Here is a 21,918-nt window from a genome sequence, read left to right as displayed (position 1 = left end):
CATCACGCTTGCTCGTCCCATGCCTACATGCGCTCCCGTCTCCGCGGCGCGCTTCGGATAATGTTGTCTACGCGCAGCAGCAGCTAGATCGTGTTAGTCGGGTCCCCAGCTCAAACAATGGGCAAACTCACCTCGGCAGCCTCCGACGCCGACGACACCACCGCGCGCTTCAGCTTGTAGCTCTCGATGACGCCCAGCTCCCTCATGTCCGTGATGCCACCTCCAGGAGACAACAGATCCAGGCCCGAGCTAGTCAAGCCCGAGTAGACGGCTTTCCGGAGGCGTGTAACGAGGTCGCTTGAGTCGAAACCGGCATTGTCGGCCAGGATCGTGGGCAGTTGCTGGAGTGCCTTGGAGAAGGACTCGACGGCAATGGCCTTCTTGCCAGCCACGTTTTGTGCAGCCTCCGCCACCGCCTTGGCCATGTTCATCTCGGCACAGCCACCACCGAGCGTTGTCCTGGGCTCCTTGATTGTTTGCGACAGAACGGCAAGGGCATCGTGTAGCGACCGCTCAGCCTCGTCCAGAAGTTGCTCGGTTGCGCCACGGAGGACAATGGTGCATGCCCGTCCAGCGTTGATGCCCGAGAATCTGATCAAGACATCCTCTCCGATGATGACCTCTTCGACCAGATCGCAGTGGCCGAGCTTGACGTTCTCCGGGTGGTCGAATGTCGATGTGATTTCTCCGCCCGTGACCAGTGCCAGGCGCTCGATGCCGTCAAAGTCGGCATGCTCGATGGAGCAGATGCCGGCGTCCGCAAAGAGCTGCTCTGGCCAGTTGTAGATGAGCTGCCGGTTGACGAAGCAGTTGATGCCGTGTGCCTTGATGCGCTCGACCTTGGCCTTCATCTTCTCGCGCTCGGCCTTCTCCAGCTCCGCGAGCTTGCCGGTCGAGTCGACCTTGACGCGTGCACCGAAGATCTTGATCTTGTCTGTGTCCATGGCTGTGTTGGCAACCAGAATCTTTGCGTTTTCTATGCGCTTGGGCTGGTTCACACCGAACTTCTTGTCCAGGATGAAGCCCTCGTCCAGGTACGAGTCCTTGAGCTTTCCGCCAGCCTTCTTGATGATCTGGATGTGCGTGAGGTCGGTCGAGCCTCCGAGCTTGAGGACGGCGTCGACGGCGAGTTTGGCAAACTGCTGTCGGTCCTGCGAGAGCACCTTTGAGCTGAGGGTCGTCCGGGCGATGGCCTCGAGGTCTTTCCTGAAAGCCTGCTCGTCGCTGCTGTGGTCTACGGCAATCTTCTCTAGCGCCTTGAGGGCCGCAGAGCTCGCTATCCTGTAGCCCTCGATGATGGTCTGGGGGTGGATCTTCTGGTCGACCAGCTTCTCGGCCTCTCGCAGCAGCTCGGCGGCAAGGACCGTGACTGATGTGGTGCCGTCGCCGACCTCGTCATCCTGGACCTTTGAGATGTTGACCAAGACCTTGGCGGCGGCGTTGTCGAGGGCAATCGCTTTGAGGATCGTCGCGCCGTCGTTGGTGACCATGATCTCGCCGGTAGAACTGCACACATTAGTCGCAGCACACTATGCACGGCGCGGGGTCACGTACGCCGACTGTAATATCTTGTCCATGCCCTTGGGGCCCAGTGTGCTCTTGACCAGGTCGCCGACGGCGATGGCGCCTACAAAGGCCGAGAGACGCGCATTCTCGCCCTTCTCCTCGGTGACGTCCTCCGCAAAGATCTGGGTGGGGTTGGACTGTACGGGCGTCAGTACTGTTGCGCCTCTTCGCGTGCGGCGGGCGGCATACCATCTTGCACGCACTCGTAAACAGGCAAGGAGGGGAATTCGGGAGGGCGTGCGGTGGGTGGTGGGTGGTGTCTGAACGCGACTTTTTTCTCGGCCTGCCCGCGTTGCAGCTGTTTGCGGTGTCTGCGGAACTTCCCCGGCCAATGGTTCCACCGGAGCCCGTGACCGTCTGGATGCCTACGACTTCTGATGCCTACCACTTCTGATGCTTCACCACCGCACCGGACTCTGCCGTAAGCCTGATGCTGTAGGCGCACGCTCTCCCGCCTCTCGACGCACCGCACCTCTTTCCGCCGCGCACAATGTCCAAGCGACCCGCGCTGGAGCCTCTCGAACAAGTCTACGACGCGCCGTCGCCGGCACCAAAGCGCGCCAGGGTCGAGGATGAAGACATGGAAAGCCCCCAGGCCAATGGCGCGACCAGCAACGGCCGCCCCATGTCTCCGCGCCAGCGCGACCGGGGGCAAGTAGCCGTCGCAGGCGCACACCAGGAGGAGCATGCGGAGCTGGACGAAGACGACAACGAGCCCGCCGTCGCTGCGCCGAGACGCCAGACCGCCCCAGAGGCTGGATACACCGACCTGTACCTGGACACGATCAATCGCAAAGTCCTCGACTTCGACTTTGAGAAGCTGTGCTCCGTCACTCTGTCCAACATCAACGTCTACGCCTGCCTCGTATGCGGCAAATACTACCAAGGTCGCGGCCCAAAGTCACAAGCTTACTTCCATGCTCTGGAAGAGGGACACCACGTATACGTCAACATGGAGACGAAGAAGGTCTACGTGCTCCCCGAAGGCTACGAAGTCACGTCCAAGTCGTTGGATGACATCAAATTCGTCGTGGATCCGCGCATGACCAAGGACGAGGTCGCGAAGCTGGACAGGGAGCCCAAAGTGTCGTGGGACCTCTCAAATCGAGAGTATATACCTGGCTTCGTCGGCATGAACAACATCAAAGCGAACGACTACTTCAACGTTGTCGTGCAAGCTCTCTCCCACGTGGTCCCCTTGCGGAATTATTTCATGTTGGAAGACCTGTCGAGTCGGCCGCAGCTCGCGCAGCGCTTCAGCACGCTTGTCCGCAAGATCTGGAACCCGCGGGCGTTCAAGACCCACGTCTCGCCCCACGAACTGCTCCAAGAGATTGCGTTGCGGTCCTCAAAACGGTACACGCTCTCTGATCAGTCTGACCCCGTCGACTTCCTCTCGTGGTTTCTCAACAACCTCCATCTGGCCGTTGGCGGCTCGCGAACAAAACCCAACAGCAGCATAATCCAGAAGGTATTTCAAGGCACGCTGAAGATCGAGCAGCAAGAAATCACCGCTCGTGCAGATGCCGGCGACCGTCTCCGTTTTGAGGATGCAGCCGTGCAGACCGAGATATCGCGCTTCCTCGTGCTAACCCTCGACCTGCCCGCAGCCCCTCTCTTCCAAGACGCACTCGAGAAGAACATCATCCCGCAAGTCCCCCTCGTCAACATCCTCTCAAAATACAACGGTGTCACGCCGCAAGAAAAGTCCAAGAACCGGGTTCGCTACCGCCTCCTCCACCCCTTACCGCCGTACCTCCTCTTCAACATCAAGCGCTTCTCCAAGAACAAGTTCGTCTCGGAGCGCAACCCAACTATCGTCACCTTTCCCGTTCACTCCCTCGACATGTCGCCCTACGTCGAGCCGAACCCCAAAGAATACCCACCCGGCGAGCCCATCTGGTATGATCTCGTAGCCAACATCACCCATGAGGCTGTCAAGAAGAAGGACGACAGTGTCGAGGGTGAGCAAGAGAGCAAGGTGTGGAGAGTGCAGGTCAAAGACCGAGCGAGAGAGGAGTGGTACGGCATTCAAGATTTGTACGTCGAGAAGGAGAGGGGTGAGACGCTGTTTACCAAGGAAGCATACCTAATGGTCTGGGAGAGGAGAAGAGGGCAGAAACCAAAGGCAAGGTAGCAAGGAAGAAGTAGAGCTTTGTATGAGTAGTTTCCGGTGGGGTGTTTGATTTGATGTCTGCCGGGTGCTTGGGAATATACCAAAGGCAATCGATGTGCTTGCTTGGATGTCCTTTATGATCATCCCCCAACCGCTATTGCTCTCCATTGTGTCTCTCGTATAATGCTCTCAATACCGCCTGATGTCTTTCCTAACTTCGCTTCGATTCGAGTGATTCCGCTTCCTGGCTCACTCTCACTCTCCAATAGTTCACATGTAGAAGAGAGCGGTTTCGAGTCAGACCTGGCGACTTGCTCCACACTGGCTCGATAAGAAGACAACAGGTGAAGAGCTGGGCAGCTTAATCAACACTTGGTAATACATCAGCCCACACATGTGACGTTGCCAGGTGCTGTCTATAGCAAGGATTACGAATGCTCACCTCACATTTCAAGCTCAATAGCAGAAATAAACAAGATGGAAGGAGAAGGCAATTTTCGGCTGTTGCTATTCATACCTACACATGGCTCCGGCGCTAATCCACCCTCCTACATCCATGCCTCCACCTAAGTACCCCAAAAAGGCACACCCTCTACCACATAATCCCCTTCCACTCAAACGTGCCATCAATATTCCGCCACTTCTCCTCCACAATCGCACTCTTCCACCCCATCATGATAGCCAACAGCCTACAGCTCGTACTACTGACCGTGCATACCACCGTGTCCGCCTTGCCCAGTACACTCAAATCCAGCAAATAAGCGCGCCCAACCAGTTCGCGCAGTTTCATAGCGCCATCAGGCACATCGACGCTTTCGTCGTTGACCTTCTTCATGTCCTCCGCGTTGCCCACGGGCTGGCCCAGAGAGAAGAAGACGTCGCGGTAGAATCCGCCTTCCCAGCCCGTAATCTCGTCGATCCACGTGTTCTTCTTGGGCTGCGATTGTGCGGCTTCGAGAGCGGCCTTGGTGGCGAGCACGATGCGGTCTTGGGCTCGGATGCTGTTGGGACCTAGTTCGGGAGAGTCGTAGACCAGCGGGTCGTCCGAGGCTAGTATCATCTTGGAAGTTGTGTGGCGGGGGACGAGAGGGTCGGTGGAGGACGAAAAGGGGGAGGAGAGCAGGCTGCGCTGGGCTTTCTTCTTGAGACCGCCCTCTACCATGTCAATGTAGAGGTCGCGCGCTGTGTCCACGTAGCGCGCTAGTGGGATGTAGTCTTTCTGGTATTGGTATTCCATGGGGTGCTTGTCGCCGTGTCGGACGTGCATGGCGATGCTGAGGCCGCCTTCGCTCTTGACTTCGCCGTACATTTCTAGTGCCCGTTGCAGGACGTAGGTCTCGTCGTCTGAGCGAAGTCTGAAGAGTGCTTCGTAGCCAGTCCTAGCCAGGCCGAAGATCTTTGACTGCCGTTGGACGCGCATCTTTGTTGCGTCTTCCCACTCGTCTGTGAAAGAGTGGCCGAATGTGGACTTGAGCGTCGCCCCACTGACGACGATGTGGCGGGCGGTGTGTGGGCATGGTACGATGTGGGATGGAGGAGGCGGGAGGCAGTTCGCAGAGGGCGGAGGCTGGAAGTAGGACGAGTATTTGCCATAGGGCCTGGGAGTGTCAGTGTCGAGTAGCAGCGGTACACGAACGAACATACCAACGCGTGTCATCGATGAAAAAGGCGCGCTTCTCAGCTTTGGCCAGACCGTACGACATCCACATGCGCATCAGCGTGTTGCCAAAGCCTGCATCCTCCGTCTCCATAGCATAGGTCAAGGTCCTGTCACAGACCTTGAGTCCTGCTGTAGAGATGCCATCCTTGATAGCCTCATCTTCCACAAAGCCCTTTGGCCTTCCTGCAGCCTTGGATGGTGGCAACAAGCCTTGTTGTTCCGCTTCTTGGACGTCGATGTAATACTGATCCTGCTGGTAATAGTTCAGCATCCTCTTCGCGAACCCGGACGAAGCATGCGCCTCCTGCCTCAGACCCTTTGAGACTTCCATGGACTGGTGGCAGATGTCGCGGTACTGTGCCGGTCGGAGCGGGAACTCATAGTCGGACGGTATCGACACGGTCCACCTCATCTTTCCCTTCGCATCCTGGAGGGCGAGAGCAACTGGCTCGTGGGGCAACTGACTGCCACCAACCATCTCCCATTCTTCCTCGTTGCCATCCTCGTAAGCAGCCGCTCCTTGTGAGTGTGCGTATATCTGCCTCAGCACAATCCACAGTAGAAATGCTACTCCACAGCACCCTATGAGTATCCGCTTTACCAATCTTGAATGACTCGGCTGGGTCGTCTTCTTGCCGTGTTTCGGTAGCAGGCTCGGAAGGCTTGGACTCGGCGGCGGGGATCTCGCAAGCAGACCACGTCTCGAAGGGACCGTGGGAGAGAGGAACGCACTCGAGGTGGCAGACTGGGGCGGCGGGCTTAGTTGTGAGTAGTGAGCTGTCGACTGTATGGACAGATTCGGATTCCGTCTAACATGCATCTTGGACAGCTTCTTCGCAGCCTGGTTGAGCATGTCGGTTGCCGTAGACCTGCTGGATTCAGAGGACGGTGTAAGATATCGGCCAAGTCGGGCGGCCTCCTGCAGTGTATGGTACCACTGTGATGACGAAGCTGTAATGCTAGTATATGCAGTCGGTAGACGTCACTGACCCTGCAGCGAACGCTCCAACAAGCAAGTAAAGATGTAAGTAGTCAAAGGAGGGGACGTAGGCACCGCCTATCAAATAAAGCAAACAAGCCGGTAGGGGTAAAAAACTACAAGAATGTAACTCGGTCTCTTCGTTTCCTCAAGATGCGAATCAACGGAGAGGGAGAAGCAGACGTTCAAGAAGCCGTTCAAGAAGGCATTCGAAAGGGCGGCAACCTAAGGTGTCTGGACGAAGGCCCCTCCTGGCGCAGGTCGAGTTTCACAACCAGAAACAATCCGACGTCCGAGCAGGATCCCGCAACGAAATGATCTCCATCCAGGAGCGTCCGAGTCCTTAGCAGGAGAAGGGTCAGCAAGCGATCCAAGGGCACCGAAGCGACGATTCAAGGTGCGCGGCAGACACCAAGATAGGATCAAAGGTAAGATTGCGGGAGATGGCACTTGCTGGATCCAGGAAGGTTGCAGTGTAAATGCGGAAGGCGCAGGAGGGTGCCTCGATTTGTCGCATGTGCGCGGGCCACGTCGTTGTTTCAGAATGGCCTTTTAGTGCAACGTTGTTGACGCACTGGTGCTTGCTAGGACGACCCGTCTCCGGCGCCAAACGCCTTTGATGCTAGGGCCGAGTAGCCAAAACCCCATGACAGTGACACCACTGGTCGCTTACACCAGTAGCGGCCTGGGACTTGGGCATGTTGACTGGTTCGTTTACTGCGAGTTTGAAATAGACAGTGTGTAGTCAGATGGTGTGAGGTGTATTAAAGGAAGTCTGTCATGCGCGTGCAAGTAAGACGATCTCGGGAGCTCGGGATCGGAGGTATAGTACTCGGGGTCCTGTGAGATGCAGCTGGTAAGACGGCACGGGGTCTGAATGTAAAGCATACTTTCCATCGAGAGGGTGTGGAAGCTACTCTCCATGGCTCCATATCGTATTGTAGGCAAGAAAGATGCGCGAAAGCTATGTAAAGGGGGTATCAGATCGAAAGTCCCTCGGCACAGGAAGATGAAGAAAGAAAAGTGGTAGTGTACAATCCTCCGGGGCGCATCGCAATGAGTAAACAAGCAGAAAGCCGCCCCTGCATAGCATGCGTACGTGTCCCGTACGCTGCATCCGATTTTCCAGTCCATTCCTGGGCCATGATTACTCCGTTGCCAATAAACGCCTGTCGCTAATGTGTTCCTCGCAGTTGAGGATGTTGCTGAATGAGAAGAAAAGTTGCAAGTACTGTGCCCCGCGCCGCTCGTGCCGACATCCCATCTCATCCTCATTACCGTACTTCGTTTCATCTCGATCGAGCTGATTCATCGGTTCGCCTGGGCAAAATCATGGTCCCTCGGTGACGGGCCTGAGACTGCTTCGCCTTGCAGTCTTCTCGACGCGGCCGGTTATCATCTCGTCGAGCATACGCGTCATCTCCTCGATGTTCTTGGTTGAGCCATTGGAAGCTGGTGGAGGCAGGAATGGCGCTTTCACGCTGAGCGCGGGCGATGTGGGACCCTTGGGCAGAAGACTGACTCCACTGCCGTCGCTGCCGCTGCGTTGGTAGCCCGAAGTACGCCGGCTGCCGGGCGACTCGCTGCCCATCTCGTGTGCGTTGTCGTTCTTCTTGCGAGCCGACGTGAGGGCGCCAATCATGCGCTCCTTGTCTTCCAGCTGCGCCCGCAAGTTGACTATCTCGTTGTCTCTCTCGGCAAGCGCCGCAATCATGCCGCCCTCCTCGCTGTTTGTGAGTTTGTGCGACAAGGACATGGAAACTCGAGAATGGCTGGAGCGCCGGGCATGCAAAAGGCGCTTCTCAAGGGTCGCGATGTAACGGTTCTTATCCGCAAGGTCAGCCTGCAGGGCTTGGATCTGCACGGTCTGACTCGCAATGCCGTCTCCGTTCTCCCCGACCGAGTCGTCTTCCTCGGAGCCGTCCATGTGGAGATGTGGCGTGCTCTGTCTTTTGCCTGGGACTTCGAGGGTGGCGTGGCTTGCCGAGGAGCGTATGGAGCTGGGGCGCATGTCGTGGTGATTGCTCATGACGGAACCGCGCTGGAAGCTCATTGACGAGAAGGACCGACCGTTGTTCACGCCGAGCGATTTGGAGCTCAAGATCAGCCTGTTGAGATGCTCAATCCGCTCCTTCAGGGCAGTCCGGGCGAGCTGCATTTCAAGCATCTGCTCCTCATGACGCTGCTTGTCTTCCAACTCGCGCGCCTTCTCTTCCTCTTTGTCCTTTTTCAGCTCGTCGTCTTCTTCTTCCTTGGGCTCCTTGTTCTTGCCTTCTGCCAGCTGCTTTTTCAGATCCTCAATCTCCAGGCGGTAGCGATCCAGAAGTGCTCGGCTGCCGGCATCCCCAGCAGCGCCCATGGACTCGTCGGCCTTCTTGGCGTGGCTGACGATGTTGTTCTTGGCTCGAGAAGCGAACTTGAGCGTGTTCAGCGTCTCGCCCGTGTGGCTGTTGACAGCAGCGGGACTCCCGCTGGCTCCGATCTGGATAGTGCAGAGGATGCTGACGAGCGAGTTTCCGGACAGGGCGGGCTGGAGAAGTCGGGTGAGCTTGCTGTCTCGGTACGGCAAGTGCTTGTCGCCCTTTCCTTTGTCCTTTTCCGACTTGTCCTTGTCCGAAGCCAAGCGGCCAATGACTGTGCCCAAGGTGAGCAGGCTCTTGTTGATGTGGGAGCCCTCTGTCCGCCGCTCCTTGTTGTCCGCCGCCTTTTCAGAGCCAGCCAGATCGATCAGACTGAGCGTCGAAACACGGACGCCGCCCGGGACAATGGCTGAGCGCTTGTCGCCGTTCATTGCAGGGCCAGGAGCGCGTTCCCTGCTCTCGACGACGATCTGGACGACAGCGTGACTCCGGGAACTGCGCGCGTTGAACTGCGTGCCCGCCACCTTTCGCGAATTGTCACCCCGGGCGATGACCCTCAGGAGCTGGGTCGGGCTCTGCACAATCTCTTCCTTGAGCGGCGACGCATAGACGCCACGCTTGCTGTCCTCGCGCAGCTTGATCTCTTCCACGGGCCCGGTCTGGCCGTTGATGCCCACGACGGGCCCCGCCAGCAGATCGATAATCTTCTCATTGTAGATCTCGATGTAGCTGACCCTCAGGAGGAACTCGCGCTGGGGCGTCTCCCGGATGTAGGAGAATATGTCGGTGATGGCCAGGGGTATGACGCCGGGGTTCGTCGCAGTTCCTTGCATGGAGAAGGTCTTGCCGGTTCCCGTCATGCCATAGGCAAAGACGGTGCCGTGATAGCCCTCCATGACCCTCCGGACGAGTCGCTTGGCTGCAGCATCGTACACGCGCGCGTTGTTGTCTTGAGTATCGAATACGTTGTCTAGGTCAGGCCAAATTAGCTCCGGTGCAGCGAGCCTCGCCGTGTGCAAGCATACCGTAAATGTAGTCTCCGCCCTCCTTGCCCTTGTAGGCGATCAGGGCCTGCTTGTTGTTGACTTGCCACTCGACGTCGTGTTTGGGTTCCTTGGCGCCGGCATCGGGGCGGACGCGGACGCTGACAATGACATTGCCTTTGCCGTCCTTGGGTGCCTTGGCGTCGGCGCGTCCGTCGTCCCCGTCTTCGAATGTGGTTGCGCTGGTGGCGTAGGAGCCCTGCGGCGAAGAGGTGCGGCTCTGGGGCGGCGAGGGGAGGCTGAGATGGGCCGTCTCGACGGTGACGGAGTCGGCGCTGCCGTTGAGCAGGCTCGGGGGCGACAGGGGCGACTTGGGGAGCAGGCCTCGCGCGCCGCCCATGTTGGAGCTCCGCGGCTTCTTCAGACTGTTGCTCCGGGCGGGCGCTGGGCCCTTGGATATCGACGACAGCCTCCGGTCGACCGTGTCTCCGCCGGGCGTGGAGCTGGTGGATAGCGGACTGGTGGGATTGGAGCGTCCGCCGTGCCTGGGCGGCTGGGGAAAGGAGCCGATGCTGACCGTCTTGCGCAGCGACTTGCCCACGGGCAGCGAGCCGGCCGCGCCAGCGTCGGGCGGGAACGAGGGCACCGAGGGAGACGTCAGATGCTTCGACGTCGGGCGGTAGGGCAGCGACGACGACGACACAGCGCGTGTGCTGGCGGCGCCGGGGAGCAGCGAGCTGCGCGTCGTCGGACCGACATGGGAGCTCCGTGACTTGGGGACGGGCAGCGAGGGCAAGGGACCGGTGGGCGGAGCGATCGAGGGCCGCGACGGGCGAGGCAGCGAGTTGGCGGACATGGTGATGGGTGGCGCGCCTGTACGAGTGCTACGGCGGGCGGCAGAGGTGCTGGCGCTGCAGTCGTGGGCCCTACAGGCTTTGTTTTTGCAGGTGGCCTATGCCGCTGTGCACATGTCCGGCGTGGCCCTCCAGCAACGCGACGGGGCCTCGCAAGGTAGGCGGGGACGAGTACGTCGCGGACAAGCAGGGCCCTGGGCGCGGGAAGCAAGCGCAAAGGCAATGCAGCGGAGACGGGTAGTCGCAGTCGAGGCGGGGGGAGGCGCGCTGGCAGGCCTGGGGACGTCGTGGGCGCGTCCAAGGGGGCAGCGAGGCGATGGGATGTGGCAGCACGCAGCGTCTCTCAGCGTCGCTCAGCGTGAGGTCGGCCGGCAGTGTGTTGGCGTGGTGGGGAAAAAGGAGCGGTGATGAGATGGATGGCAGGATCCCCTGGGACTCGGGGCAGGTGCAGGTGCTGGTGCAGGGGCCCGACGAAGGAACGACCGACCGATGAAAGCGCCGTGCCAGTGCAAGCAGAACGGGCGGGCGGCGTGGCTGTTCGCGCCAACGCACCAAAGACGCAGGGCCCTGTGTACCTGGGAAAAGGGGTTCACTAATGTCGGCACCCACAGCAGCTGCCATCTGCAGACCCTGGCCCGCCTGCCTCTACTCTCTGTGCGCATGCTGATCCGCCCGTCTACATACAGAACCATCCGCAGTCTCCGCCTCACTGCACCAAACCCCAATGTCGCCGCGTCCTCTCCAGCCAGAGACTAACGCGCTGGTGCTGCGGGAGCGCCACACTGCACGTGCTGCCGCGTTTGCCTTCCGAGCCACCACTACTCCTACCAACGACTGCCGGCCCAACAAACACCAATGACCCGCCGGCGTCGGGAAGCCTCGCTTGAATGGCCTCGTGATCAAGCGTGCTCCAGCATGGTGACCAACCAGAGACCAACCCACCGGTATTGCGGGGACCTTGTTATCCACTGCTCCCCTTCGGAGCATTGTCCATGCCGGCACTCGAGTCTACTTACTCGTGAAACAACACAACCGCCAGAGGTGCCACTCCAAGGCCACTGCATCGGGTGCTGCCGAGCATGTCACTGGCCATGGTGCCGTCTGCCAAGCGAGTGATACGCTCAAAGCGCACCCCATCCGAAGACACTCTGCCCGAATTTTGTAATGGCCAGATATTGCAATCCCCACAGGCCAAGATCGATAGTCAGCTCCAGTGCACCACAGAGCGCTACGCGTGAGAGCTGGGTGCCAATGTTCAGCCAGCCCACACCCTCACCGAGACCCAACCCACCCACAATGCGGTACGACCCTGCATGCCCTTCTTGCCTGGCTACAAAATGTGAGGCAATCGCTCGCAAAGTGGCCATCCTCAATGGGAGCATAACAAGGCCGACAAGCTGGGCTCTGACCATTGCACTGATCATCTGCGCCGGCTCACACGAGAGTTGCGTGACGCGGTGGTATCCATGACCGTCCATTGAGCGGGCTCGGTTCCTTGACCCGGCAGCTGCGTCGTCTTGCAACGGATCCGAGCCTTCTGCGACTTGCGTGTGGGTGGAAAGTATCCTAGGCGGGAGACGGACTTCCATCTCTACGATTCCTTCCCTCGACGTTATGCGTATCCGGGGACCGTTCTCGTTCTGCTCCGATTGTGTCGGCGACCCTGGCGGGGTGGTAGATCGCACCAGGTCCTCAAATGCATCGATCGGAACGGCGATGGCATCTGCATCGAGCGGCTCTGCGGAAGGGTGATCTTGCGAGTGCAGGACGGGGAGATTGAGTGGGGTAGCGCCGGTAACCTGAGTGCCACCAACTTGTAGCGTCTGGATCTCGCTCGAGGCGATTGCAGGTGCAAGCTCTATTGCCCGCTTTCTTTGTGCGCTCGGAGGGGACACCGGCCGGGCCCACCCAAGCATTGCGAGCAGGCTGTGAACGGCGTCCCGAATCAGGGGCGGTGACTCCCGTCGCAGCCCGAGAACAGCCAAGGCCCGGTCCTTTCCACTGGCGTCCCGGCTGGGAATGTCGGGCTCGTCAGGACGGATCATGGCCGTCTCGACAGCTTCGTAGACGCAGGCGTAGACCCAGCGCTCGATGGAGTGCTCAGCACACAGGAGGATGGCGGGCGAGGTCAAGATTGCACCGATGCAGTCCGCCATGGACTCAGACGCATTGCAGTGCAGAGAGAACGGCAGAGGCGACGAGTCTGAGAGGGGATTGAGGGACCGCCAGGCTGGCAGTAGTGGGCGGGCGGGCACTAGTCCAAGGCGTTGCAATGCAGCGTGGTAGAAGAAGGGATAGCACAGCATCTCGAGGCCCAGGCGTAGGCTAGACTTGAGGGCTCTCCTGGCGTGGCGGAAGAAGTTGCGTGTCCTTGCGGTTGCGCGTGTGGCATAGAGCAAGCGCTCGACAGGCTGATAGACAAAGGTGCTGTAGACAATGGCTTGGATGTGCATGGTCGCGAACACGCGCGCGGCAAAGCCGGCATAGACAATGGGGGCGCCAGAGAGGGCACGCTCAGCGGCCGCGATTTGGGCAAAGGTGAGGGCATGGGGATAGTGGAACGTCTGCGCCGGTTAGTGGATCCACGAGAGGGCGGCGGCAGGAACGTGCCAGAATCCTCTCCCTGAGAGTGCCTATCCACCAGGTGCACAGGTTCTCGGTGAGCGTGGTCGCCAGTGCAATGGCATTCCCAACGGTGTCCTCGGCTTCCAGCAGCTCGAGGCGGTCGTGGCTGGCGCGCGGGAAGGCTCCCGCCGGGGCGTGTCGCCGCTCGACGACGCCGACCGAGGCCAGCACATCGTTCTGGGCGCCTCGCAGCTTCTTGCCGTACTGGTGGGAGCGCGGGTTGATGGGGCTGCCGCGCTCGTCGTAGAGCTGGACGTAGCTGTTGGCGGTCGCCTCGTGGTAGCGCGGCGGGACGTCAGCCTGCGCCGACTCGAGCTGGACGTACGCGGGCGACTGCGATGCGGCCTGCGTGGGCGCAAAGGCCGAGCGCCCCTAGCACCGTGTTAGCCAGCATGTGCGCGCGGCGCTGGCGGGGTCCGTACAAAGGCCATCTTGTCCAGGTAGGCTTGGCGGCCCATGGTGGTGGTGGTGGTGGTGGTGGTGGTGGCACGGTGCGTGTGCGGGAGACGCGCCGCCAGACGTCAGCGCGCGGTAGGGCCGCCTTATCGATAAACTTTTTTCCTGCGCCCTCAGCTCGCCCAGCACACGCTTCCTGCCTCTGCCTCTACCACACGGCCCATCATGTCGGCGCAACGAGCTGCCGTCAAGACCACATACAGCGTCGCTCGCACCCTGCAGCCCATCTACGCGGGCGGCAGCCTGGCCCTCAGCGAAGACGGGCGCATCTTGGCCGCCAGCTTGGGCGAGGATGTCCTTCTGTCCGACCTTACCAACGGCCAGGAGCTGGCAAGGGTCGAGGGCGACGGCGAGGCCATCACGGCCCTGGTGCTGACGCCAGCTGCATCCCACCTCGTCGTGTGCTCGCGGTCGCTGTCGATGCGCTTCTTCGCCCTCCACCCCCCGGCCACGGACGACGACACCATCGAGCTCGAGCTTCTGCGCACACTGCGGCCCCACACATCGCCCGTAGTCACCCTGGCCACAGACCGCAGCGGCACGCTGGTTGCAACCGGAGGCGCAGACGGCGTCGTCAAGATCTGGGACATTGTCGGCGGCTACACGACGCACGCTTTCCACGGCCACGGCGGCGTCGTCTCGGCCCTGCACTTCTTCGAGGTAGAGGTGGCGGAGCGCCCAGACGCCCCCGAAAACAACAGGAAGAGGAAGAGGAAGTCGCGCCCAGACGCTGCCGAGCTGGAGCACGCCCAGGGCGAGAGCCAGATGCAGTTCCGCCTGGCCTCTGGTGCCGAAGACGGCCGGATACGCATCTGGGACCTGCACAAGCGCAAGAGCGCCGCCGTGCTCGACTCGCACGTCTCCGTCGTGCGCTCGCTACAGTACTCGCCGCACCAAAAGGCCCTCGTGTCTGCCAGCCGAGACAAGACGCTGATTGTCTGGGACTCGCACACGTGGAAGGCGCAGCGCACCATTGCTGCTCTCGAAGGCATCGAGAGCGCGGGCTTTCTCCCCGACGGCAACACGCTGTATTCGGGTGGAGAGAACGGCCGACTGCGCCTCTGGTCCGCGTCCAGCGGCAGAGAGCTCACCCGAGAGCAAGCGCCTGGAACCGAGACGGACGAGATTGTCAACATTCTCTACTATCCTTCGTTACCCTACTTGGTCTCGGTCCATGCCGACCAAGTGCTCAACTTCTACACACTCAGACCAGCCGAGTCGCTCGGCGTGCAGGACACCATCGACCCGCTCCCCATATTCCGCCGCGTCTCGGGAACGCACGACGAGGTCATCGACATTGCCTACGTTGGCAGAGACAAGTCGCTACTGGCGCTCAACACCAACTCGGAAGACATCCGCATCATCACGTTGAACGAGTCTGATGGAGACGACGCAACCCAGGGCAGATACTTCGGTGCGGATGTCGGCTTGCTCAAAGGACATGAGGACATCGTCATCTGTCTGGACGTAGACTGGTCAGGCCACTGGCTTGCTACAGGTGCCAAAGACAATACGGCGCGGTTATGGCGAATCGATCCCGCAAACGAATCCTACACTTGCGCCGCAGTCCTCACTGGCCACGCCGAGTCGCTCGGCGCGATTGCATTGCCGCATACAATACCTCAGGAATCGTCAGCCGCCTTTACCGACCCCCTCTCGCATCCTCCCGCATACGTCGTGACCGGATCGCAAGACAGGACCGTCAAGCGGTGGGATACTACCAAAGAGATGAAGGGCAAACTGCGAGCCAAGTACACCCGCAAAGCACACGACAGAGACATCAACGCCATCGACATCGACCCCTCTGGCAGTCTCTTCGCATCCGCATCGCAGGATCGCACCGTCAAGATTTATTCCGCCGCAGAGGGAGAGGCCATCGGTGTCCTTCGGGGCCACAAACGCGGCGTATGGTCGGTCAAGTTCGCACCCAAGGCGTCGCAGGCGCCAAACTCGGGAAACAAGGGCCTGATCGCAACAGGCAGCGGCGACAAAACCGTCAAGATATGGAGCCTAGCAGACTACAGCTGTTTGCTCACCCTGGAAGGCCACTCCAACAGTGTTTTGAAGCTGTCGTGGTTGCCCTACCGACCCGTCGACACACGAGACAAGCGCGGTCCGCAAGTAGCCTCTGCAGCTGGTGATGGGCTTGTCAAGATTTGGGACTCACTCTCGGGCGAGGCCATGACCACACTCGATAACCACACCGACCGTGTCTGGGCGCTCGCCGCACATCCAACAACAGGCGCCTTGGTTTCTGGTGGTGGAGACAGTGTCATCACGTTCTGGGAGGATACAACAAGCTCCACGCTGGAAGCTGCGACGACTGCAGAGACAGAACGCGTCGAACTCGATCAGAAACTACAAAACTACACGTATGCCGGCAACTACCGCGAAGCCATCGTACTCGCCCTCCAAATGGACCAGCCAGCCCGCCTCTTCTCCCTCTTCAAGTCGGTAGTAGAGACTGAGCACCCAGATGCAGACAGCCTTTCAGGTCTCCATACCGTTGACGAAGTACTCGCCTCTTTGGCAGACGAGCAGCTGTACAAACTGCTCATCCGCCTCCGTGACTGGAACACCAACGTCCGCACCGCGCCGATCGCTCAAAAAATCCTATGGACTGTGGTCAAGTCCTACCCTGCTTCTCGGCTAGCCAGTTTGAGGCCGCAGGGGAAAGTAGGGGCGAAGGGCAGTTTGAAGGACGTGCTGGATGCTATCAAGGTGTACTCTGAGAGACACTACAAGCGGGTAGAGGAGTTGGTAGACGAGAGCTACTTGCTGGACTTTACTCTAAAGGAAATGGATGAAGTAGCTGGGGAGGTAAAGGCCATTACGAATGGCACATCGCAGCTGGGCCTAGAGAGGGACATTGTAATGGTTGATTGAAGGCACTCCGAGGAGATCCTGTTCAGTGATGAGTTCAAGGCGAGTAGCTGTGTTATAGGCGCAGGGTAGATACCAAAGTTTGTCATTATCGAACTACGTGTGCGGCTGTTGCACTTGCTTTGCGTGACACCGAAGATGATGGTCGCCAGCGCATCCTCCAGCCCTCAGTCGCAGGGAATATTCGGCGTAAAGCAACAGCTCCTTGGATCCTGCATATTCTTTGACAGTGACCAGCATCTCTCGGAGCTGCCAAATCGGTGTACGTAGATACGCGCCTGCGAATAGATGGATCGCCGTCTGTGCCTCGGTTATTCTGACCGGCTATGAGATCACCGGTCCCGACTCCTCACCCAGAACCTACATACATAGGGCATGGTGCCAGGAACAAAGTCGCACCCCCTGTCTTATCCCCACAACAGCTCCCACAGACTCGCTCTCTAAAGAAAGCCGGTCATGTCTCAGCCGAAGATTACATTCTACGTGGACATTGTGAGCCCGTTTGCCTACATTGCTTTCCACGTCCTCAAGGTGAGTTTGTCTGGGTGGTGGTATAGGTTGAAGCACGTTTGAGACGTAGAGGTGTAATGCGGTGCTAATCGAAGCGTTTGTGCAGAATTCAAAGGCCTTCAAACAGGTCGAGGTGCAATATGTGCCGATCCTGCTTGGGGGTTTGATGAAGGTCTGTGGGAACACACCGCCGCTGAACATTAAGAGTATGTCAAGTTTTGTTCTCAGACTTGCCACTGTCTACCCTGACCTCTAACATCATACAGACAAAGACAAGTGGATCAATACGGAGCGCCAGCGCTTGTCGAAACAGTTCAACGTGCCCATCCTGCAAGATGCTCTGCCTGGCTTCCCTGTCAGCACATTGCCCATCCAGCGCGCCCTGGTATCTCTCTCGCTCTCTCACCCACAAAAGCTTGAACGCGCAATAGAGCTCTGCTACGAAAATTTCTGGGCGCACTGGAACGACCCGACTAAGCCGGAGAATCTGCAGGCTATCCTTGGGACTGTTTTGGGCAGTGACGAAGAGGCGCAAAAGGTGATCGCGAGGACGAAGACCGAAGAGGTGAAGCAGGCTCTGGGCGGAAACACTACCAAGGCGTTTGAAGACGGCGCCTTTGGGCTGCCATGGTTTGTCGGTAAGCGCAGAATTGGTGCTCTGTCGGATAATCAGAAAGTGATTGTTGACCATGTGCGACAGCTACCAACGCGAGAGGAGAGACCGAGGGGTACTGGGGCGTCGATCACATGGGTCAGCTATGTGACCATTTGGGTCTGGAGAGGCCGTCTAGCAAGGAATGGCGCTCATTGCTGTAAGAAAAGCTTTACCATCGGCCGACACGACCATGCATACAGTCCCGGATTATGTATTCCACGACGAATTCCAGCCGACCACAGCGACTGTCTCCCATTGACCATGCTAGCTGTAACGAGATGCTCGTGACAATTTCAGAGCTGACAGGGGCTATGGTATTGGGGATTCGCGCTCCTTTCACTTTAAACTGCTGTCTCTAGGCCACCACCTGGTAACATCAGGGTTGACACAGCAACGAAATCTCAGTGGGCCATAATTACGCCTTCCCGGCTTGGCCCTGCGCAATATGCAAGTGTGAGTCCTCTGCTCGAGCGCGAGTTGTCGTTGAAGTTTCGTCCTCTACTCGTCATTCATCCTATGTCAGAAAGCACAGGTCTCCATGTGATTTTTCCTCTGGTGCACTTGCAAGTCTGCCCCACAAGCTTAATCTGCCGCCATCAGTCCTCCTCCCCGTCTTTACTGTCGCCGGTATTCAGTTCCTCGGCTGCAGATCCAGTCTACTGAAGAAATGGATTACTACCGACAAAATGAACTCCCCGAGACGGTCAAGCGTTACAAGACCTACACCGACCAATTCCAAGCGTGGTTGCTCCAGACAGCCTTCCAACGTGGCGTGGAGATTGCAAATGTGGTTGCAGACCAGGCTAAGAAGAAAAAGAACAAGAAGGGCTACAGAATACCGCTACAGAAACAGGAGCAGCTCGTCAACGCCATAGCCGCTACGAGCATTCCGCTCGCGGACACCAGTGGTATCGACGACCTGGGAGACGCTATCCGGTCAAGGAAGGAGGTAACGCAATATCACAAACAAAATAACACGGCGGACCTGGGTCATGAATACTTCAATGGCAGCTTAGAAGCGCTCATGGCGGTGCTGAAGGATCTTGTCCCCGGTATCAATAAGGCTCGAAACGGCAAGACTGACACGTCTACCCTTGTCTTCATCCAGTTTCCCGCCGAGTCCAACAAAAGCCAAGACGAACAGGACGATTTACTTGAGAAGATGCGGAAGCGGGACCAGGTTGACATGGATGACGGCAGCCAGCAGCAGCAGCCTCTGACTTCCAAGACGAAGACGAAGGCGCCGATACCAGAGGAGAACCTGCTGACTGCAGAGGAAGAACAGTTGCGCCGTGACTTTCTTGTACTCTGCTTCCTTTACAAGTTCAACCGCATACGGGCTGTCGTCTACGAGGTGTGGGTCACTTACCATGAGGGCCATGTCAATGCGATGACCGCAGCGCTAGTGACCGACCTAGCCCAGGGTAAGTGTCTCTGTACAAATTGCATGTGAAGTAGATACTGACTTCGTCCACCTGCATTTAGATCATTTGCACCAGAACGTCAAGGCACTGATGGAGGAGCTCGATTTGTTACCAGGAGACCTGGCCATACTCATCCGTCAGCTTTTCGATACGATCAAAGCAGCTCCCAACACTGGAGTACAGAACGCAGCAACACCGCTCACTGAAAAGGCACTGCATCACCTGTTTTGTCTGGATGATGCTGCCGTCTTGATCAAGAGCTACGTCACGAATAAGCGCCCGATGAAGGACAGTATTGGCAACGACATCCAGGAGCACCCTCTCATGATATTCTTGAGGTTCTTCGACGTTATTCGCAAGGGCAACCTCAAGCTTCCAAAGTGGGATCACTTTACCGCAGAGATGCTGTTGCATCAGAGTACATCACAAGACTACCTACCCTTCGGCCTTGCCATTGTTCTCGACATCCAAGAGGCAGTGCGCGACGACTGTCGTCGGATGCTACGCGACCTCACCGAGCACGGCTTAGACATCGCCAGATGTATCCGTTGTCATGTCGACTACGAAGACCGCATGTGGGCCAAGGGAACAAAGCCTGACTACATGTGCAAAGAAGAGATCAAGTTCAGTACCCTCCTGTTGAAGCCTCTAGACAGGCTGTTGGACTGGCTGCAAGATGTTCTGAATTCGCGAGAAGTGCCGATGGCTGCTAGCGTCTTCATCACCGTTCATTCGACGCTCGCGGGACTTTCAATGTGGCACTACAACCAGATCTACCACCATACTACCATTACCAAGATACAGTGGTTCATCAATGGCCTCGCTCACCTCTACAACGCCGCCTGCCAAATCGGCGGTCTGAACATCCAGTGGCCAGACCTCGACTATCTGATCAAGATGCATGGGTAAGATTTTCAGCGTATGAACTACATGTGAGACACGCACTGATTCTGTGCTCAACGCTTAGGTCAAGAGCTTTGTTTCACGGCGATCCACCAACCCACCCTAACGACTTTCTCAATCGCTATCTCCTTTCGGGTAGCACCAGTAGCCGCGCTATGGCCACGGACTTCCGCCACACTTCCAGGTACCTCCCTCGGGTGCCGAAACAAGTTGGAGTGAAACGCGGTTTACGGAGTGATTTGCCATTGGAGGCTAAGATTTCCGATTACTATGGCCCGAACCCGGACAATAACCGTTGGCTGAGGCGTCATGCAGTCTTCAACCATCTCTACCGACGGAAAGAGGCTGTTGGAGGCGCATCAGACGATGACTGCAAACAGGCTAGACGGATCTCAGAGGACTTGCGAGGCACGTTTGCCGATCTAGCAACCAAGATCACGCCCTCGAAGCCAAGGCGAAAAGGCAAGGACAAGGCCAGGGTACGCAAACCCGATTTCGACAAGCAGGACGAGACACACGCCAACCTGCTAGGTACCATGAGGTCAGAACTGCAGGAGAACGAAATACACAGTAACTTTGACTTCCTCTCCTTCTATCGTCGCGCCTTCGGCCTCGTTCTACGCCTTCGCGAGGAAGTTCTCATGAGCGACGATGTACGGCGCTCCCGGGCTGAAGACATCAATGCAAATCCCGAGCCCCACAATTTCCAACTGATAACAGATCTCTTCCGCGATCTTCGAATTGAGCCCAAGACTAAGAAAGAAGAAGAGGCCGAAGCGAAGGAGGGTGCTGGACAGCAGCTCTCAGCCAAAGTCGTACCGTTGAAGCAGATTCGACGTGTCGCTGAGATGATGCATGACTTGACCCTTGCCAAGGGTGATGTGGAGTTGAGGCGCGCCAAGTTACGGGTCAAGGGGGATTGGGAGGGTCTCAAGGCTTCGTATGCTGCTGAAGAAGCTGAGAAAGAGGCTTCTGGTGTCGAAGAGAGCGTTCCACAGGCAGAATCCGAAGACGAAGTGGTGACTGAGGTTTCCGATGCTTTAGATGGCCTTGCGCCTCCGCTGAGCATCGTCAACGGCACCAAGCGCACGTTCGAGGCAGATCGAGACTCAGAAGATGGTGGGACGTATACGCTGGGGTCTCAGATCTTGGGACAAAAGCATACACAGTGCGACACGAAAAACTGGTCAGACGAGCCTGATAGTCTAGAAGTCCTTGATGTCGCTATCGATACCCAGGATATGGAGGCCCTGTCACGCTTCGAGGACAAGAGAAATGACATCAGGCGCAAATGCGAAGCGGGCGTTGACTCCGCGAACCGCCCAGTTCACTTGCTCAACTCAGGCGGTTGGAACGGCGCATGTGTAGAAGTCGCTACGGACGAACACATCCCCACTTCCATTGCGCCCGAAGCAGACCAGCGCCATTCCTTGGGCGCGCAAATCAGTCAGGTCATGGGCACTGCTGCCGCAATCTCACTCGCAGCACCCATCAACGATGACAACAAACACAGCGGCACAAGATCTATAGGGTGCGTTTCATTAGCTACGGCGACCAGGAACAAGCCAAAAGGGATATACCACCGCATCACATATTCCAGCACTACGTCTCGCAAATCCCGTATCACGGCCATCTTTCCTTCGTCATCTTCTAGGAACACCAAGCTTCTAGCGCTAACCCAGCCGCGAAAGGCCTCATTCCAACGTCTCTCTGGTACCACTAGGAAGCATCGCATCGCCTTTCACTGCTACACGCGATGCGCTATGGCTCGTGCCCTACATGGCCAGCAGACTCGTCTGCAGCGACGAATGGCGATTGCCGTTGCGGAGCTGAAGAAGAAGGCCAGGAGGGATTCGGCCGGTAAGTTTTGACGGTATGAAGTGCATTTGAGATATATACTGACTTCGTATCTCCACCTCTGCAGAGTTGGAAAGAGTCTGGTCG

The 21,918-nt window shown here is 58.0% G+C and overlaps 8 protein-coding genes across 8 annotated transcripts; 4 read left to right on the top strand and 4 right to left on the bottom strand.

Annotated features, from left to right (window-relative positions):
- Positions 1 to 23: 23 nt before the first annotated feature.
- Positions 24 to 1,758, bottom strand: CCT2 (T-complex protein 1 subunit beta; the record flags this gene model as incomplete). Its single annotated transcript, XM_049386444.1, has 4 exons — positions 24 to 83; positions 132 to 1,506; positions 1,555 to 1,703; positions 1,756 to 1,758. 4 exons carry the CDS (start codon positions 1,756 to 1,758, stop codon positions 24 to 26), a joined length of 1,587 nt encoding a protein of 528 aa, XP_049246293.1.
- Positions 1,759 to 2,056: 298 nt separating this feature from the next.
- On the top strand, positions 2,057 to 3,703 carry J4E84_003834 (uncharacterized protein; the record flags this gene model as incomplete). Its single annotated transcript, XM_049386443.1, has 1 exon — positions 2,057 to 3,703. The coding sequence occupies one exon, from the start codon at positions 2,057 to 2,059 to the stop codon at positions 3,701 to 3,703; it is 1,647 nt and encodes a 548-aa protein (XP_049246292.1).
- A 571-nt stretch (positions 3,704 to 4,274) lies between these two features.
- J4E84_003833 (uncharacterized protein) lies at positions 4,275 to 6,195 on the bottom strand (the record flags this gene model as incomplete). The annotated part of the gene is made up of 2 exons (XM_049386442.1): positions 4,275 to 5,280; positions 5,327 to 6,195. 2 exons carry the CDS (start codon positions 6,193 to 6,195, stop codon positions 4,275 to 4,277), a joined length of 1,875 nt encoding a protein of 624 aa, XP_049246291.1.
- A 1,456-nt stretch (positions 6,196 to 7,651) lies between these two features.
- J4E84_003832 (uncharacterized protein) lies at positions 7,652 to 10,520 on the bottom strand (the record flags this gene model as incomplete). The annotated part of the gene is made up of 2 exons (XM_049386441.1): positions 7,652 to 9,651; positions 9,707 to 10,520. 2 exons carry the CDS (start codon positions 10,518 to 10,520, stop codon positions 7,652 to 7,654), a joined length of 2,814 nt encoding a protein of 937 aa, XP_049246290.1.
- Positions 10,521 to 11,639: 1,119 nt separating this feature from the next.
- On the bottom strand, positions 11,640 to 13,601 carry J4E84_003831 (uncharacterized protein; the record flags this gene model as incomplete). Its single annotated transcript, XM_049386440.1, has 3 exons — positions 11,640 to 13,082; positions 13,213 to 13,515; positions 13,566 to 13,601. The coding sequence occupies 3 exons, from the start codon at positions 13,599 to 13,601 to the stop codon at positions 11,640 to 11,642; spliced, it is 1,782 nt and encodes a 593-aa protein (XP_049246289.1).
- Positions 13,602 to 13,764: 163 nt separating this feature from the next.
- J4E84_003830 (uncharacterized protein) lies at positions 13,765 to 16,485 on the top strand (the record flags this gene model as incomplete). The annotated part of the gene is made up of 1 exon (XM_049386439.1): positions 13,765 to 16,485. One exon carries the CDS (start codon positions 13,765 to 13,767, stop codon positions 16,483 to 16,485), a length of 2,721 nt encoding a protein of 906 aa, XP_049246288.1.
- Positions 16,486 to 16,938: 453 nt separating this feature from the next.
- J4E84_003829 (uncharacterized protein) lies at positions 16,939 to 19,980 on the top strand (the record flags this gene model as incomplete). The annotated part of the gene is made up of 5 exons (XM_049386438.1): positions 16,939 to 17,013; positions 17,099 to 17,198; positions 17,259 to 17,743; positions 18,297 to 19,071; positions 19,133 to 19,980. 5 exons carry the CDS (start codon positions 16,939 to 16,941, stop codon positions 19,978 to 19,980), a joined length of 2,283 nt encoding a protein of 760 aa, XP_049246287.1.
- Positions 19,981 to 20,129: 149 nt separating this feature from the next.
- Positions 20,130 to 21,845, top strand: J4E84_003828 (uncharacterized protein; the record flags this gene model as incomplete). The annotated part of the gene is made up of 1 exon (XM_049386437.1): positions 20,130 to 21,845. One exon carries the CDS (start codon positions 20,130 to 20,132, stop codon positions 21,843 to 21,845), a length of 1,716 nt encoding a protein of 571 aa, XP_049246286.1.
- Positions 21,846 to 21,918: the final 73 nt, after the last annotated feature.

This window comes from Alternaria hordeiaustralica, assembly GCF_023758085.1.
Source record: "Alternaria hordeiaustralica strain BMP 2776 chromosome Unknown scaffold_5, whole genome shotgun sequence".
In the NCBI taxonomy this organism is placed as follows: domain Eukaryota; kingdom Fungi; phylum Ascomycota; class Dothideomycetes; order Pleosporales; family Pleosporaceae; genus Alternaria; species Alternaria hordeiaustralica.
Note: the sequence above shows the minus strand (reverse complement) of the source record. Positions and strands in the feature narration are given on the sequence as shown.